Source organism: Mustela erminea, chromosome 7 (genome assembly GCF_009829155.1).
Source record: "Mustela erminea isolate mMusErm1 chromosome 7, mMusErm1.Pri, whole genome shotgun sequence".
NCBI lineage: Eukaryota > Metazoa > Chordata > Mammalia > Carnivora > Mustelidae > Mustela > Mustela erminea.
Genome location: NC_045620.1, coordinates 31,635,842 through 31,651,053, shown reverse-complemented (window position 1 = coordinate 31,651,053; position 15,212 = coordinate 31,635,842). Strand labels below are relative to the sequence as shown.

Here is a 15,212-nt window from a genome sequence, read left to right as displayed (position 1 = left end):
GAGTTAAATCTCACTCACCTCTGGAAATTATTTCCTTTTGTCATATTTCTATGCTAAATGCTCTGCAAATGTTCCAAAATCAAAGCTTCCCATGCACACTGAAGAGAGAGAGGCACCAGGGGGAAAGGCATTAGGAGAAGAGAAGTTGCTTCGTAGTTTATCTTCCTAATTATTGGTCTAAAATCTACCTTTGCAAGTATATGTCAAGCTCCATGAGAACAGGGGTCATGTCTTTTAATTCACTGCTTTATCTGCAGCACCTAGAACAGTGCCTGGCACCTAGGCGGCACTCAACAAAGATTAACTTACTGAATGAATGAATAAACGAATGAACCTAGAAATATTGCCTGGTAGATGGTAGGCGCTCGTTTGTGGAAGTTAGATGGATGAACAGGTGGTGGACAGAGGAGTGGATGGATATGTATATGGGTGAGTTAATGGCGGGTGGACAAGGAGAAGGTAGGGAAGGTTAATGTGACATAATGAGCGGGTGAATAGATGTGTGGTTGGGTTGGTGCTTATGTGGGTTGGGTGATATTAAAAAAACAGCAAAGTTTCAGTACAGTGACCATGATACTTATGATAATGTTCAGTTTGTAGAGTTTTGAATTTTCTCCAATCACAGAAACACCATCAGAGTTTGGAGCAGCCCATGGCCAGGAAGTGACCTGCACATTGCTGAACTGTCATCCCAGGTCATAGGGCTCCAGCAGCACACATGGGTCAGTGTCAAGAGTACCTCCTGTTTTTGCTATCCTCACCATTTTCCCTACTCCTCACAATAGCATCTCTTTACCATTGGAAGAATTACTTCCTCCTCCCAATATGATCTCCTGAGTGGTCACATGATATAAGCTAAGCTACCCAGATGTTTGTCTCTTGGGATTTGAACTTGGAGCAGAAGAACACTAATCATTTCCTAGAGCTGCCATAAGCAAGCACTACAAACAGGTGGCTTAAAGCAACAGAAACTTTTAATCTCACAATTCTGGAAGCTACAATTCCAAAATCAAGTAGCTGGCAGAGCCCACATGCTCCCTTGGAGATCTATAGGGGAGAACACTTCTTTGTCTCTCCTAGCATCTGGTGTTTGCTGGCAGTCCTCATTGTATTTTGGGTTTTGGATGTATCAACCCAGTCTCTGCCCCATCGTCACATCATCATGCCCTTGCATGTCACTGTCTCTCCTCTTATATGGACACCAGGATTGCTGGATCTACTGGATCGCTACCCTACTGGCTCACCACTGGATGAGCAGGACCTCATCTTGAGTACATCTACCAATATCCTTCTTCCCAATTAGATCCCATTCACAGGAATGGAGGGCTAAAATGTCAACATATATTTTGGGGGGGACACAATCCAACCCATAGTAGACATGAAGTCTAAAACCATATGGAACTCATTCATCCAGAGAGGGGAGCCTGAAGAGACTTCCTGGATCCCTGGTGTGCCTTGGTCTTTCTGTTTTCCAAAGTCTAATGGGGAGATTTTCCTTGATTCAATGAACTATACCTTCATATCCTTACCATAAACTCCTTTCAATTTTGTCTTTTTACCCTTTTAAGACAGAATTGGTTCATGCTGCCTAAAACCAAAGTCCCTTAACAGCTAAACCCAGTCCTCCAAGACAAAAGGGCTAAGTGTGCTACACACATGCACAGTGTTATTGCTCCCACTTCCCTTCCCTTTGGACTTTGAAAAGTAACCTTGGCAAGAAGAGGCCAAGGGGTTCCTTTGCCAACTTAAAGGAAAACAAAAGGATGGGGTGCCTGGCTGGCTCAGTCAGAGGAGCATACAACTCTTAATCTCGGGGTCATGAGTTCTAGCCCGACCTTGGGCATAGAGATTACTTAAATAAATTTAAAAACGTAAAGAAGAAGAAGAAAACAGGGGTGCCTGGGTAGCTCAGTTGGTTAAGCGGCTGCCTTTGGCTCAGGTCATGATCCCAGAGTCCTGGGATCGAGACCCACATCGGGCTCCTTGCTCAGTGGGGAGCCTGCTTCTCTCTCTCCCTCTGCCTGCAGCTCCCCCTGCTTGTTTTCTCTCTCTCTTTCTCTCTCTCTGCCAAATAAATAAATAATCTTAAAAAAAAGGGGCGCCTGGGTGGCTCAGTAGGTTAAGCTGCTGCCTTCTGCTCAGGTCATGATCCCAGGGTGCTGGGATGGAGTCCCGCATCAGGCTCCTTGTCCAGCAGGGAGCCTGCTTTCCCTCATTGCCTCTGCCTGCGACTCTGCCTGCTTGTGCTCTCTCTCTGACAATAAATAAAAAAATCTTTAAAAAAAATAATAATAATCTTTAAAAAAAAAAAAGAAAGAAAGAAAAAGAAAACAGAAGGACTTGCCAAGTGACTTTTTATTTAACAAGGGTACCTCTTTCCCTCTGTATTTTAGTTCAAGAAACTTGGATGGTTCACCGGCTAGATTGTGTTGAATTCTTGCCTAAGCTTATCACAGGGCTATTGTGACAATTAAACAGGGGAAACAGATTTCAAAGAAAAACATTGGCTACAAGGTGTTACACAATAATGAAGGCCCATATCTTCAAATGAGGAGGCTCAAGCAATAAACTTTAGATTGAAAAGACCCCTTCAGTTAAAAATCAATCCCTTATCCTGCTTTATTTTCCTCTATAACCTGAAAGTACACTTTATCTGTATTTATTTACTTACCCACTGTCAGTCTTCTCTACTAGAAGACGAGTTCCACAAAGGCAAGGGCTTGGTTTCATTCACTGCTGAACCCACAGTACCAGAAGGAATAAATGAGAGAATGAAGAAATGAATAAAAGCCACAAGCTTCGAAGCAGCTATACTGTTAGCACTGCAAACAAATTCCTTTATCTGAGCTTTAATTTCCTCATCGCTAAAACGGGAATGCTAAAACCTACTTTGTTAGGTAATTACAGGAATTAAGATGAAGTAAGGCTAACTATTCAAAATGTAGTCTGGAAATTATGGCACTCACACAAAAATTGACACATCCATCCCTGGAACAGAATAGAAAACCCAGAAACGGACCCTCAACTCTACAGTCAACTAATCTTCAACAAAGCAGGAAAGACTTGTCAATGGATAAAAGACAGCCTTTTCAACAAATGGTGTTGGGAAAACTGGACAGCCACATGCAGAAGAATGAAACTGAACCGCTTTCTTATACCACACACAAAAATAAATCCAAAATGGATGAAACACCTAAAAGTCAGACAGGAAACCATCAAAATCCTACAAGAGAACACAGACAGAAACCTCACTGACAGAACACTGACAGCAACCCCTCACTGGGCCCCAGCAACTTCTTACTAGATATGGTGTCAGAGGCAAAGGAAACAAAAGCAAAAATGAACTATTGGGACTTCATCAGGACCAAAACATTTTGCACAGTGAAGGAAAAAATTAACAAAACTAAAAGGCAGGGGCACCTGGGTGGCTCAGTGGATTAAGCCTCTGCCTTCAGCTCAGGTCATGATCTCAGGATCCTGGGATCCAGCCCTGCATTGGGTGCTCTGGTTCAGTTGGGAGCCTGCTTCGCCTTCCCTCTCTCTGCCTGCCTCTCTGCCTGCTTCTGATCACTCTCTCTGTCAAAGAAATAAATAAAATCATTTAAAAAAAAAAAAAACCTAAAGCGTCTATGGAATGGGAGAAAATATTTGCAAATGACATATCTGATAAAAGTTTAGTATCCAAAATCTATAAAGAACTAAACAAACTCAATACCCAAATATTATATAATCCAGTTAAGAAATGATCAAAAGACATGACCAGACACTTCTAAGGAAGATATCCAGATGGCTAACAGACACATGACAAGATGCTCAACATCACTTACCATCAGGGAAACACAAATCAAAAGCATGATGAGGTATCACCTCACACCTGTCAGAATGGCAAAAATTAACAACACAAGAAACAACAGGTGTTGGCAAGGATGTGGAGAAAGAGGATCCCGCTTGCACTGTTGGAGGAAGTGCAAACTCGTGCAGCTACCCTGGAGAGCAGTATGGAGTTTCCTCAAAAAGTTAATAGAGGCACCTGGGTGGCTTAGTCAGTTAAGCCTCTGACTCTTGGTTTCGGCTCTGGTCACAATTTCATGGGTTGTGAGATTAAGCCCCACTTAGGCTCTGCACTCAGCAGGAGCCTCTCCCTCTGCCCACCCCCCTCACACATGTACTCTCTCTCAAACTGATAAATAAATCTTTTTCAAGAAAAGTTAAAAATAGAACTACCTACAATACAGCAACTGCACTACTAGGTATTTAACCAAAGGATACAAAAATACAGATTCAAAGGGGTACATGCACCTGATGTTTATAGCACCATTATCAACAATAATCGAACTACGGAGGGAACCTAAATGTCCCCTGACTGATGAATGAATGAAGATGTGGGGTATATATATAATGGAATATTACTCAGCCATCAAAAAGAATGACATCCTGCCATTTGCAGTGATGTGAATGTAGCTAGAGTGTGTTATGTTAAGTGAAATAAGTCAGTCAGAAAGACAAATACCATATGACTTCACTCGTGTGTGGAAGTCAAGAAACGAAGCAGATGAACACATGGGAGGAGGAAAAAAAAGACAAAAGAGAGAGGGGAACAAACCATAAGAGACTCTTAAAGATAGAGAATAAACTGAGGGATAGTGGAGGGAGGAGGGTGGGGGATGGGCTAATGGGCGATGGGTATTAAAGAGGACACTTGTGACGAGCGCTAGATCTTATGTGTAAGTGATGAATCACTGAATTCTGCTCCTGAAACCAGTACTGCACGGTATGTTAACTAACTAGAATTTAAATAAAAATTTGAAAAGGAAAAAAAACTGTAGTCTGGAGACAACAGCATCAGCATCACCTGGCAGTTTGCTAGAATGCAGATTCTCAGGCTCCAACCCAGACCCACTGAACCAGAGTCTGCATTTTAACAAGAAACCCAAATGACACATAGGCACATTATAGTTTGAGAAGTCTTGAACAAAGGTATATAAAAATGCTTTATAAACTATATAGCAATAAGCACATATTATTATGACTGTACAGCTGTTTGCGATAAGTACCTTCGCTATTTCACCTCCGTGTCAACAGCAGGTTTCCCAAGGCCCTGGTAGAGCACTTAGCACAGTTTAAATACTTAACACAAGGCACTGCCTGATAACAATAAATAATAATCTTAGAGGAGTTCTGATATATTGCTTGAGAGTCTATTTATGGGTGCAATCTCTCTGGAAAAATACTCTTTAAATTTTTGTGTGCATGCACTACACTTTACAAAAATGTCCAGGACGGCTTTAAGTTAGGGAAATGGACAATTCAAAACAGTAAGTTTACAGGATTAAAATAAATTATGTATATACAGATAACAGCATGTGGCTGTTCAGATATCAGATATCAGAAAGTTTACTGAACAGAAAGTCCTGTTCAGTATTATGGAAATATATGTATCTCTACTCCATTAACTAAGCAAGATTTATGCAGTATAATTTTTTAAAAATTATCTTATTTGTTTCCCATTCTGCCTATTGGCATGGGAGGAAGGGTCCCTATTCAGATGCCATTTGCAAGAATTGTGTCCCCAGGGTACCTATACTCTGATTTGGCCACAAAACCAGGGGTTGCCTGACCCTCGAGGCTTGATAATTTGCTGGAACAACCCACAGAACTCAGAATAATGCTGTATTTATTCTATGAGTTACTTATAAAGGAAACAAATGAACAAAAAGATGAAAGAGGTAGTTTAGAGTGTAGTTTTATATGGATCCCAAAGATAGGGACATTTGTCCCCTTGGGGTTAGGGTGCACACTCCTTCTGGCATGTGGATGTGCTCACCAATTCAGAATTCTCCAAAACCCACATTTAAAGGTTTTTATGGGGGTTTCTTACCATAGGCAGGATTATAGCAGTTAGTGATTAACTCAATGACACACCCCTCTTCCCTCCCCGGAGATTAGACAGAGGTGCCGAAAGTTCCAAGATTTTAATCAAGGTCTGGTCTTCTGGCCACCAAACCCCCTTCCTGAAGCTATCTAGAGCCCCACCAAGAGTCACCACCTTAGAACAAGAGACACTCCTGTCATTTGTATCATATGGGAAATTCCAAGGGTTTTCAGAGTTGTGTGTCAGGAACCAGCGGAAGACCAATGTCTTCCTTATTATACCATGACAATGTTTACACTGTTTCATAACTATAATCTGTATTTGCTTTGTTTATAGATTACTTTTTTGAAATTGAAAGAGTTATCATTTTGTATCCTTTTCTTACAGCCTTTTGCTTTCCCGAATTTGCTGACTGACTTTATTATTTTTTTGCTGTATTTTCCTTTCACCATATCCCAGGTTTTTTCCCTAACTTCTCATAATGCCAGATTTTCTTTGAGGTCTTCATTTGCCTGGGAGACCTCTCCCCAGGGCCTTTGATTCTCCCTCTCTCCTCATTTTGGATTGGATTTACTATTTCCTGCATCCTGAGTTTTCCCCTTTCTTGATTCACTTGCTTGTTTTTGAAGATGTTTTAGAAAACATTGCTTGTTTTCTAGGGCAGGTTATGTGAGAATTGAATTTTCTGAGTCCTTGCATGTCTGAAAAATATCTTGACTGATCATCTGGGTACAGAATGTTGACTTGTGTTCTTTTGTAAGTAACCTGATTTTTCTTACTTAAAGTCTTTGAATTTTTATTTTTTTTTCCCATGGTGAGCTTACGTTTCACAATTCTGTCCTTTGGTGTAGCTGCTTATTCATTTGTTGGGTATCCAGTAAACTCTTTAAACTGAGGTTCATGTTCCTTATCTCTGGGCAGTTTCTCATATTAATTCTGTGATAATTTATTCCACTCTGTTTTTGTCTCTTGTATTAATCTTCCAGGTTTCTTATCTTTTTATTCATTTATTTCTAGGTTAAATTTTGTCACGTTAATTTTACTTCATAAAACCAGAAAAAAAGTAAAGCAAGGATTCAAAAGAATTTTTTTGTTTCTCTTGCATATTGGAGGATTTCCTTAAATGTTTGATAATGTTTGAGGATGGGGATTTTTTTTTTTTAATCTGTTTGGAAGTTCAGTGTCCAAGGTTCTACCGATAAGGTTTGCTTTAGGGTAAATGAGGGGAGAGTTAGCCTTTAAACCAGGTAACCCTTCCAAAGAGACATTTAACTTCTATTGAGTAGAGCCCCCTGGATTTGGGCTAGCAGGGTGGAGTTCTAGCATTCACACACTTAGCCTATATGTGATAGTGAGGGATTGACTGTCTTGTAGAGAGACAGTCTATCCATTCCCTTGTTTTTGGCAACATATTTCACTTCCACTGTCTGCCATACCCGGCATTTCCAAGTCCTGAGTTTCTCTGAAAATATTCTGGAAAACCTCAGGGACATCCCCATTTTCATAAACTCCTAGACTATAGATTGTACTACCCTTCTTCATTGCCAAACGCTTCTTCTTCAATTTTCTATCCTATAGAAAATCTTTGAAATCTCTCACTGACTGATGACCTTTCTCCTGTTAACCTTTGTCATGGTAGATTTAGACCTTCTTATTCCGATTTTTCCTTTAAGATTTTATTTGTTTATTTGAGAGAGAGAGAGTGAGAGAGAATGACAGAGCGGGAGAGCATGAGAAGGGAGATGTCGAGGGAGAAGCAGACTCCCTGCCAAGTAGGGAGCCCAGTGTGGGACTCAATCCCGGGACTCCAGGATCATGACCTGAGCTGAAGGCAGTTGCTTAACCAACTGAGCTACCCAGGTGCCCCGAGACTATTATTTTAACAGAGAACTCAATAGGGAGAAACAATAAATAGGAGTAGCCAATCAACCATCTTTAACCAAAAATCAATCAGATTAAGTTAGATTCGGAAAAATAAAGATGACCATTCTCACACTCAGCATTCTAGATTTTTTTCAAAATCATGCCCACTACCATATAAATAACCAGTGTTTACTGAACATCCATTGCCAGAAAGTAACATAGAAGTCATTCCCACATTTCTGGAGCACCCTGCAACTGCACTGGGATTTGGAAAGAGTTCACTGTGACCCTTTGCTACTAACCTGGATGTAATCTCTCAGTTTCCCTGTGGTGCACTCTACACGGGTTCACCTGAATGCCAGGTCCTCCCCTTCTTTGATCCCTTACATGTGAGCAAGAAAAGAGGAGAGGTGATTACAGTCCTACCTCCCTGAGAACACCCTCACTCCTTCTTATTTATTGGCTTCTCTAAATTAATTATTGAACATTTGCCATGTTTCAGGCTCTGTGCTCAGTGCTTTACACACATTCTCTCATCTCATAGCACCCAACAAAGTGGGTATTACTATGCCCAATTTTACAGAAACTGAAGGTTTCAGAGAAACAAACTAAAATATGCCCAAGCCCTCTGATCTATTTAAAGTCAGCAGTACAAGCAGGTAAACCCAGACTGGTCAGTTTCCAAAAGTCTGATATTCTCTCTCTGCTCCAGCATTCAGTCCAGGGTCTTGTGTGGCATTCAGTTCCCATCTCTCCTCAGTCTCTTCTGATCTGAGAAAGTTCTTCAGGTTGTCTACTCTCAGGAGCCTGATACTTCTGGAGAGTATTAGCAACTGTCCTCCCATTTGGGCTGGATCATTTCTCACGGTTAAATTGAAGTTATACATTTTGGACAAGAATACCACGAAATGATGCTGTGTCCTTCTCAGTGTATCCTATCAGGAGATGGGGGAGGTCAATTAGCATCATCACCAAAGATGTTCATTTTGATCACTTGGTTAAGGGGATAGCTACCAGTTTTTTCCACGCTGGTGTTACTATCTTTCTATAGGTCATTGACATTTTGTAGGAAGATATCTTGAAACTGCCAATATCCTGTTTCTCATCATATTTTTATTCACTAATTTTTAAATCTATCAATGATTCTGGGCTGCGATGACTGGGTGGAAACCCCAAATGCATCCTGTCTCCACATCTCACTCAGTTCCAAATTAAAGTCTAACTGTATCTGAGGGACAGAGTCCAGGTTATAGGCCTGTGCCCCAGCTGCAGGGGAGGCTGGGAATGTGAGTTCCAATTTCTAGATGGGGATGCTAACATAAGGATTTCTACAAACATAAAGAGGACTTTCCGGGGCGCCTGAGTGGCTCAGTGGGTTAAGCCGCTGCCTTCGGCTCAGGTCATGATCTCAGGGTCCTGGGATCGAGTCCCGCATTGGGCTCTCTGCTCAGCAGGGAGCCTGCTTCCTCCTCTCTGTCTCTCTGCCTGCCTCTCTGCCTACTTGTGATCTCTCTCTGTCAAATAAATAAATAAAATCTCTAAAAAAAAAAAAAAAAAAAAGAGGAATTTCCAAGGATGGTCAGTAGTCACGATGCCCACAATACTCATCACGCTATTTTAAAATGAGAAAAACAAGAACACAGAACCGTATGTATAGAATACAGTCACTTGTATAAAAAGCAAAAATAATCTACATGCATAGACTATCTCTTAATCTACATGCATAGACTATCTCTAGAAGGTTCTAGAAGAAATAGGTAACCATTTTCTCTGGGCAAGAGAACTTTATTATCAAAGAGGAGGAAGATTTGATTACCAGTATATACTCTTTTGTACCCATTGATTGAGATGGATGTAAAGGAAGAAAAGTGAAAGAATGGAGAAGAAGGGACGGAACAAGGGAGACATTGACCATCTTCCTTGCTCTTCTCAACCTTGATAGTCGGATCTATTGTGGCCTCCAGCAAGGCCTGCTTACTCTTCTTTCTCCATCTAGTGCCTGGAGATACATCAGGACACACCCTCTCCACCCTCGCAAGGAGAAAATTACAGAACTTGCCTGGGCATAGAAAGTGCTCATTATCCATCCAGCTGGAAAGGAGGCACATTTGGATTCTTTGCGCTGAACGGAACATGTTCGCCACAAACATGAACATAGCTCCTGAGTCCCAAGGACTGGGTGAAAATAAAAACACATTTTAAGGGCCCATTGTCATTTCTTAGTGGCTGGACATTTAGCACGTTGATAATATTTAATAAAGAAGTTTATGTTGAACAACATCCTGTCTGGTCAAATAAAACCATCAATCCAGAGAAACCCCGCCCCTTTTCTCCTCCCAGCAGCTTTTTCTCATTCTCTCTCAATTATATATAATTTTTTAAAGCTCTGAGGGCTCATTTAGTGGAAGTGGAAAGGTGCTGGAGGAGGGAAGTTGCTAGTATTTAACAAGACAACTAGGACCTTCAGAGGTCCTCTACTTGTTTACTTCCCCTTCCTGCTCAGTGAATAAGAACAGGGTCACAGCTCTCACCCAGTCCAATCCACTCATATCCCATATGATAAAGCAGACGTGACTAACTTACAACTGGAGGACACTAATCCCCACGTCAGTTTTTCAGCATACGGGTGTCTGATAACAGTTATTGTTTCAATATTTATTTGTACCGTGAACACGTAACATTTTGAGGTCAGGAGACCTCCTCTTTATCCTCCATCTTTTGCCAAAGAAGCTAACAAGAACTATTTGCTAACTTAAAAACATCTTAAAACAGGGTGCCTGGGTGGCTCAGTTGTTTAAGCAACTGCCTTCTGCTCAGGTCATGATCCTAGGGTCCTGGGACTGGGGCCCACATCAGCTCCCTCTGCCCCACCCCGGCTTGTACTCTCTCTCACTTGCTCACTCACACTCTCTCTCTCAAATAAATAAAATCTTTTTTAAAATCTTAAAACAGTTTTCTAGAGACTACAGGTTATTATAGGCAACTATCAAGCTTTTATCCAATGCTTCAAAATCCATCTCAAAAATCATCTCCTTTCCGAAATCTTTTCTCACACTTCTCCCAACTCTGCAAAGTTGATTGTAGTATATATCCCTCTTCTGAATTCCCTGGCATCATAACTGTGATCTGAAGATAAAGTCTCTGTGCCTCGATAATCTGAGTATTTTCAGCACATGTCACAGCATCTAGCCCAAAGGAACACAATGACTGAATGATTTATTAAACTAATTCATTACTTGATCAGGATGTGTAAATTAATTAAATAACTGATTCAAAGTGTTGATTCTGCTTGTTTTTTAAGAGACAGAAAGGGTGAGTATTGCTTGTTCATATATATATGTATATATATATTGCTTGTTCATATATATATGTGTATATATGTGTATTCTGGACTTGAATATATATATATGAACAAGCAATATATATATTCAAGTCCAGAATACACTTTTTAATTCATTTCTGACCCAGGACCCTAGGGATGTGTTAGACCTGTGTCTCGAGAATGATGATAACCAGGGGTTCCAGGGTGGCTCAGTTGGTTAAGGGTCAGATTCTTGCTTTTCACTTGGTTTATGATCTAAGGTCGTGGGATCGAGCTCCATGTTGGGCTCTGTGCTGACCATGGAGTCTGCTTGGGATTCTCTCTCCCTCTGCCCCTCCCCTACCTACTACTCTCACACTCTCTCTCTCTCTCTACACACACACACATGCACAAGAATGATAATAACCAGATAGTAAAAAAAAAAAAAAAAATCAAGCTTAGGACACACAATATGGATGAAACTCAAAAACATAATGTAGAACAAAAGAAACCAGACATTAAATAGTACATACCATCTGGTACCATGTATATACAGTATAAAGATTAACAAAACCCAGGTAAGGAGTTACAAGTCAGGACAATGTTTATGTTGGTGGGGGGTGCTAGTAACTAAAAAGGGGGACTAGGGAACTTTTGGGGACTGGTAAGTTTTGTTTCTTGACGAGGATGCTCACACACAGGTGTAATCAGTATGTGAAAACTCATCAGCTATATAATCATAATTTGTGCTCTTGCATATATAGTATTTTAATTAAAAGCTGAAAAAATAACGTAGACCAAGCGGAAAGCTTAATGCCAGTTAAATTCTTCAGTAAACTCCAGATATTTTCAACTAATATGAGACACCAATTTGGTATAAATAAAGCCATTAGTACCTCAAGTTCACACAGGAGATCTTAAAGAATGTCTGTGTTCTAAGCAGCCATGAACAGTCTCCACAAAGCAAGGCTTTAGACACTTTCTGCCTAAGATAACATAATTGTGCTGTTGGTATTGGGACCAGATGACAGTTGACGCCCTTCCCATAGGTGAAAAAATTTACCAAATCAGGAAATTCAGTTTCGTGTTTTAATTATTTTGGTTTAATTTTAAAATTCCACATTTGCTAACAATTATTCAACTTATCCTTTTATTTTAAAAAATTTTTTAAAGATTTATTTAGTTGAGAGAGAGAGAGGGAGAGAAAGCAGTCTCATGAGCAGGTGGGAAGGGTAGAGGGAGAAACAGACTCGCTGCTGGGGAGGGAGTCCGATCAGGTTCTCCATCCAGACCCTGGCATCATGACCTGCCCTGAAGACAGATGCTTAACCCATTGAGCCATCCAGGCGCCCCTCAACTGATCTTTTTAAGGATGTTATTATTTTCTTTTAAGTAACTTGTACAACCAAACAGGGGCTCGAAATTACAACCCTGAAATCAAACTCAACTAACCTTTTTAAAAATTAAATGTAAAATATTTTAAAACCATTATAATGGCTGAATATGGTAATGTGCAAGAAAAACAAGGATTCCATTTCTAAATTTGAGAGCATTTTAAGTTATCACACGCCTTATGTACTTGGTGTAAATCGCTAAAGTCTATATTATATTGCAGGAAATTCTGCCATGGACTAAATGAAATCTCACACTGGTTGGTGGTGGACATTCCACCTCTACCCATTTCACAGATGAGGAAGATATCAAGGCCCTGACTGTCTCATTAAACCACTGCATCCATAGAACTCAGCCCGATGCCTGGCATGTAGTAAACACTCCACAGAGGTGTGTAATATGAACCAGAGAGGCTTGGACAGGTTGTGTACATTGGCCAGAGTCACCCACCCTTCCAGGGTGGTCCAGCCTTCTTTGGGAGGAAATCCGACAGGAAGGTGACCCGCGAGACCAGGCGGTGAATCTGAGGCAGGCCGCCCAGTTCCGGACTGGGGTGTGTCCTTGAGTTGCCCCGGTCTCACATTGTACATATTTGGGGCCGGTCTCACATTATACATATTTTGGGCGCCTCGCCCTTGTCGGGGGTTTACATCACCCTCTTACTCAGAGATGAGCAGCTCTCCTTTCTTCCACCCGGCGCTCGCAGGTCCCCCAGGCTCTTTAAAGGGGAGAAGGGAGTCTCCGGACCCGGACGCACACGGGGGTGGGAGTGATGGGTATTCCTGGAGGGCAGGGCACGGAGCCGGACCTCAGCCACCTGGGATAGGCCCCGCAGGGTCTCGGGAACCCCAAAACAGGAGGCGGCCTGCGAGGGGCCGGAGGAGAGTTCGCTCGAGGGGCGCAGGCGACGGGCATCCGCCCCGGTTCTCCCCGCCCTCCCGCCGCGCCGCAGCCCTGCGGGCACCCTCAGCCCTCCCGACTCTGCCGCCGAGCGCTTCCCCTCCCCGCGAGCGAGACCCAGCAGGCCCGGGGCTGGGCGTGCCCTCACCTGCCCCGCCGCGCGCCGGCCTCGGCCGGGCCTCCGGGGTCCGCGCAGGGCAAAGACCGCGCACCCCGCGCCCCGCGTGCTGCCGAGGGCGGGCGCCGAGCCTCGGCGGGAGGTCCCGGGCGGCTTCCCCGCGGGCCCAGCCTTAGCCTCGAGCGGCCGCCGCGAGCGCCCACCCCGGCCCTCCACTTCGCGCGCCCGCCCGCCCGGCCTGGGGCGCCTCCGCCTGGACTCCGGGGGCGCAGGCGTCCACGTGCGCGTCCGCAAAACTGCGCGCTACCCGCGCCCGGAAAGCAGGTGGGTGCGGAGGGCTGGGGCTGGGGTTCGGGGCGCGGGGAGGCTGAGACGGGCGCCGCCCTGGCTGGAGACCCCTGCTTTCCTTTCTTCAGCCCCCCTTGCACGTAAATAGCTGCGGAATTAAAAATACCGTCCGTGTGGCCACTTTGTCTGGCCTTGTGTATCTGGCCCGGCAACATAAACTCTCCGTTTAGCCGCGGGGGCCGCCCTATGGGTAAAGGGGCAGGTTTCTGTCCACCCACCTCACCCGCTCTGGCCCCCAGGACCCTGCAGGACTGGCAACCGACAGGTGGAGTGGCCTTTGGACAGGCACACTCTCTGATCTTCCAGGAGAAGCATGGGGGCTATTATATCCCTCATCTTTCTGTCTGCCTGGCTGGCTGTCCTTCGTTGCATTTTCTGCAGACAAGGAGGACAGGAGGAGGTGGACTGCAGGGCTTCACCCAGGGAAGGCAGGTCAACTGGCGCTCTTGGCTTTCTGTTCTGGGCTCCTTCGATTTGTTTTCCCAGTTGGAGTTTGCTGCTCCCCTCAACAAGTAGCAGCTTGTTACGAATGAGAAGTTCACTCAAAACTGAAGGTGCAGAAAGATAGGAGAGGAATGCGGGGAAACCAGATCGTCCAATTTAAGCCTTAATTTCGCTGTAAGGGAATCACCGTATATTATTACCTGCGTGAGAAGTGGGTTTTCTTTTTTTGTTGTTTTTGTTGGAGAAGGGTTTTGATTGCCTAAGTTAGGAAGAGACCAATGTGGAATACTGCAGAAACAAGCAGTAAAGAGTCACTTTAAAGTACAAATGTTTAAAATAACTACACATCGAACCGTAGCAGTTTAGAAATTGTGAGGGTCTTAAAGTCAAATAGTTCAATGCCACGGAATGGAGTTATCTTTATTGCTTCCTCACTGGGAAGGATATTAGTAGAAATGCTTAGTGAAGCCTCCTGAGAGTTTAACTAACGTGGTTTTAAGAGTTTTATTTCATACTGGTGTTTCAGTTTTATGAAGGATCTGCCCCAGGGTAGAGGCTAAGAGTTTAGAGTTGGAAAGACTTGGATTTCTGTCTGGGTGCCGCCATCTAATTTGCTGTGTGGCTTCCCACAAGTTGCCTAACCTCTCTGAGCCTGAGTTTCCTCCTTTCCAAGGGGACTGTTGAGCCGATGAAAGAGATAACACAAAATAGTGGTTCAAACAGAGTATATCACACAGTGATACTTGAGCCTGATGATGATAGTGATGCAAGTGGTTAGGCCCAATACAGTCATTATGTAGCCTTCACTTGGCCATGCAGGAGATCTGTGCATGGGGAGGTACAAGCATTACATCCCTTTTGGTCATACAAACACACAAGGAGCTACTTCTGAACTCTCGAATGCGACTTGGACAAATAAAATCTGTCCTAAGCCCATTCAGATTTGCAGTGTATTTTTTGTGTATTTTGAGATT

General features: G+C 43.1%; 2 protein-coding genes across 2 annotated transcripts in view; one reads left to right on the top strand and one right to left on the bottom strand.

Annotated features, from left to right (window-relative positions):
* Positions 1-3,215: 3,215 nt before the first annotated feature.
* On the bottom strand, positions 3,216-13,949 carry LOC116596338 (translation initiation factor IF-2-like). The gene is made up of 3 exons (XM_032353673.1): positions 13,477-13,949; positions 9,795-9,910; positions 3,216-3,223 (listed from the first exon to the last, which is right to left on the bottom strand). The coding sequence occupies exons 1-3, from the start codon at positions 13,947-13,949 to the stop codon at positions 3,216-3,218; spliced, it is 597 nt and encodes a 198-aa protein (XP_032209564.1).
* Positions 13,152-15,212, top strand: part of FERMT1 (fermitin family member 1) — a 35,183-nt gene continuing 33,122 nt past the window's right edge. The window contains exon 1 of the mRNA XM_032351382.1: positions 13,152-13,770. The gene's annotated coding sequence lies outside the window, so the exon portion shown is untranslated. The remainder of the gene's footprint in view (positions 13,771-15,212) is intronic.

Excerpts from the sequence above, each read along its gene's own strand:
- LOC116596338 (XM_032353673.1), bottom strand. The coding sequence starts at position 13,949 with ATGTTGCCGGGCCAGATACACAAGGCCAGACAAAGTGGCCACACGGAC. Across the intron at positions 9,911-13,476 it reads GCCGGCGCGCGGCGGGGCAG|TCCTTGGGACTCAGGAGCTA; the intron begins GTGAGGGCACGC and ends ATTTTCACCCAG.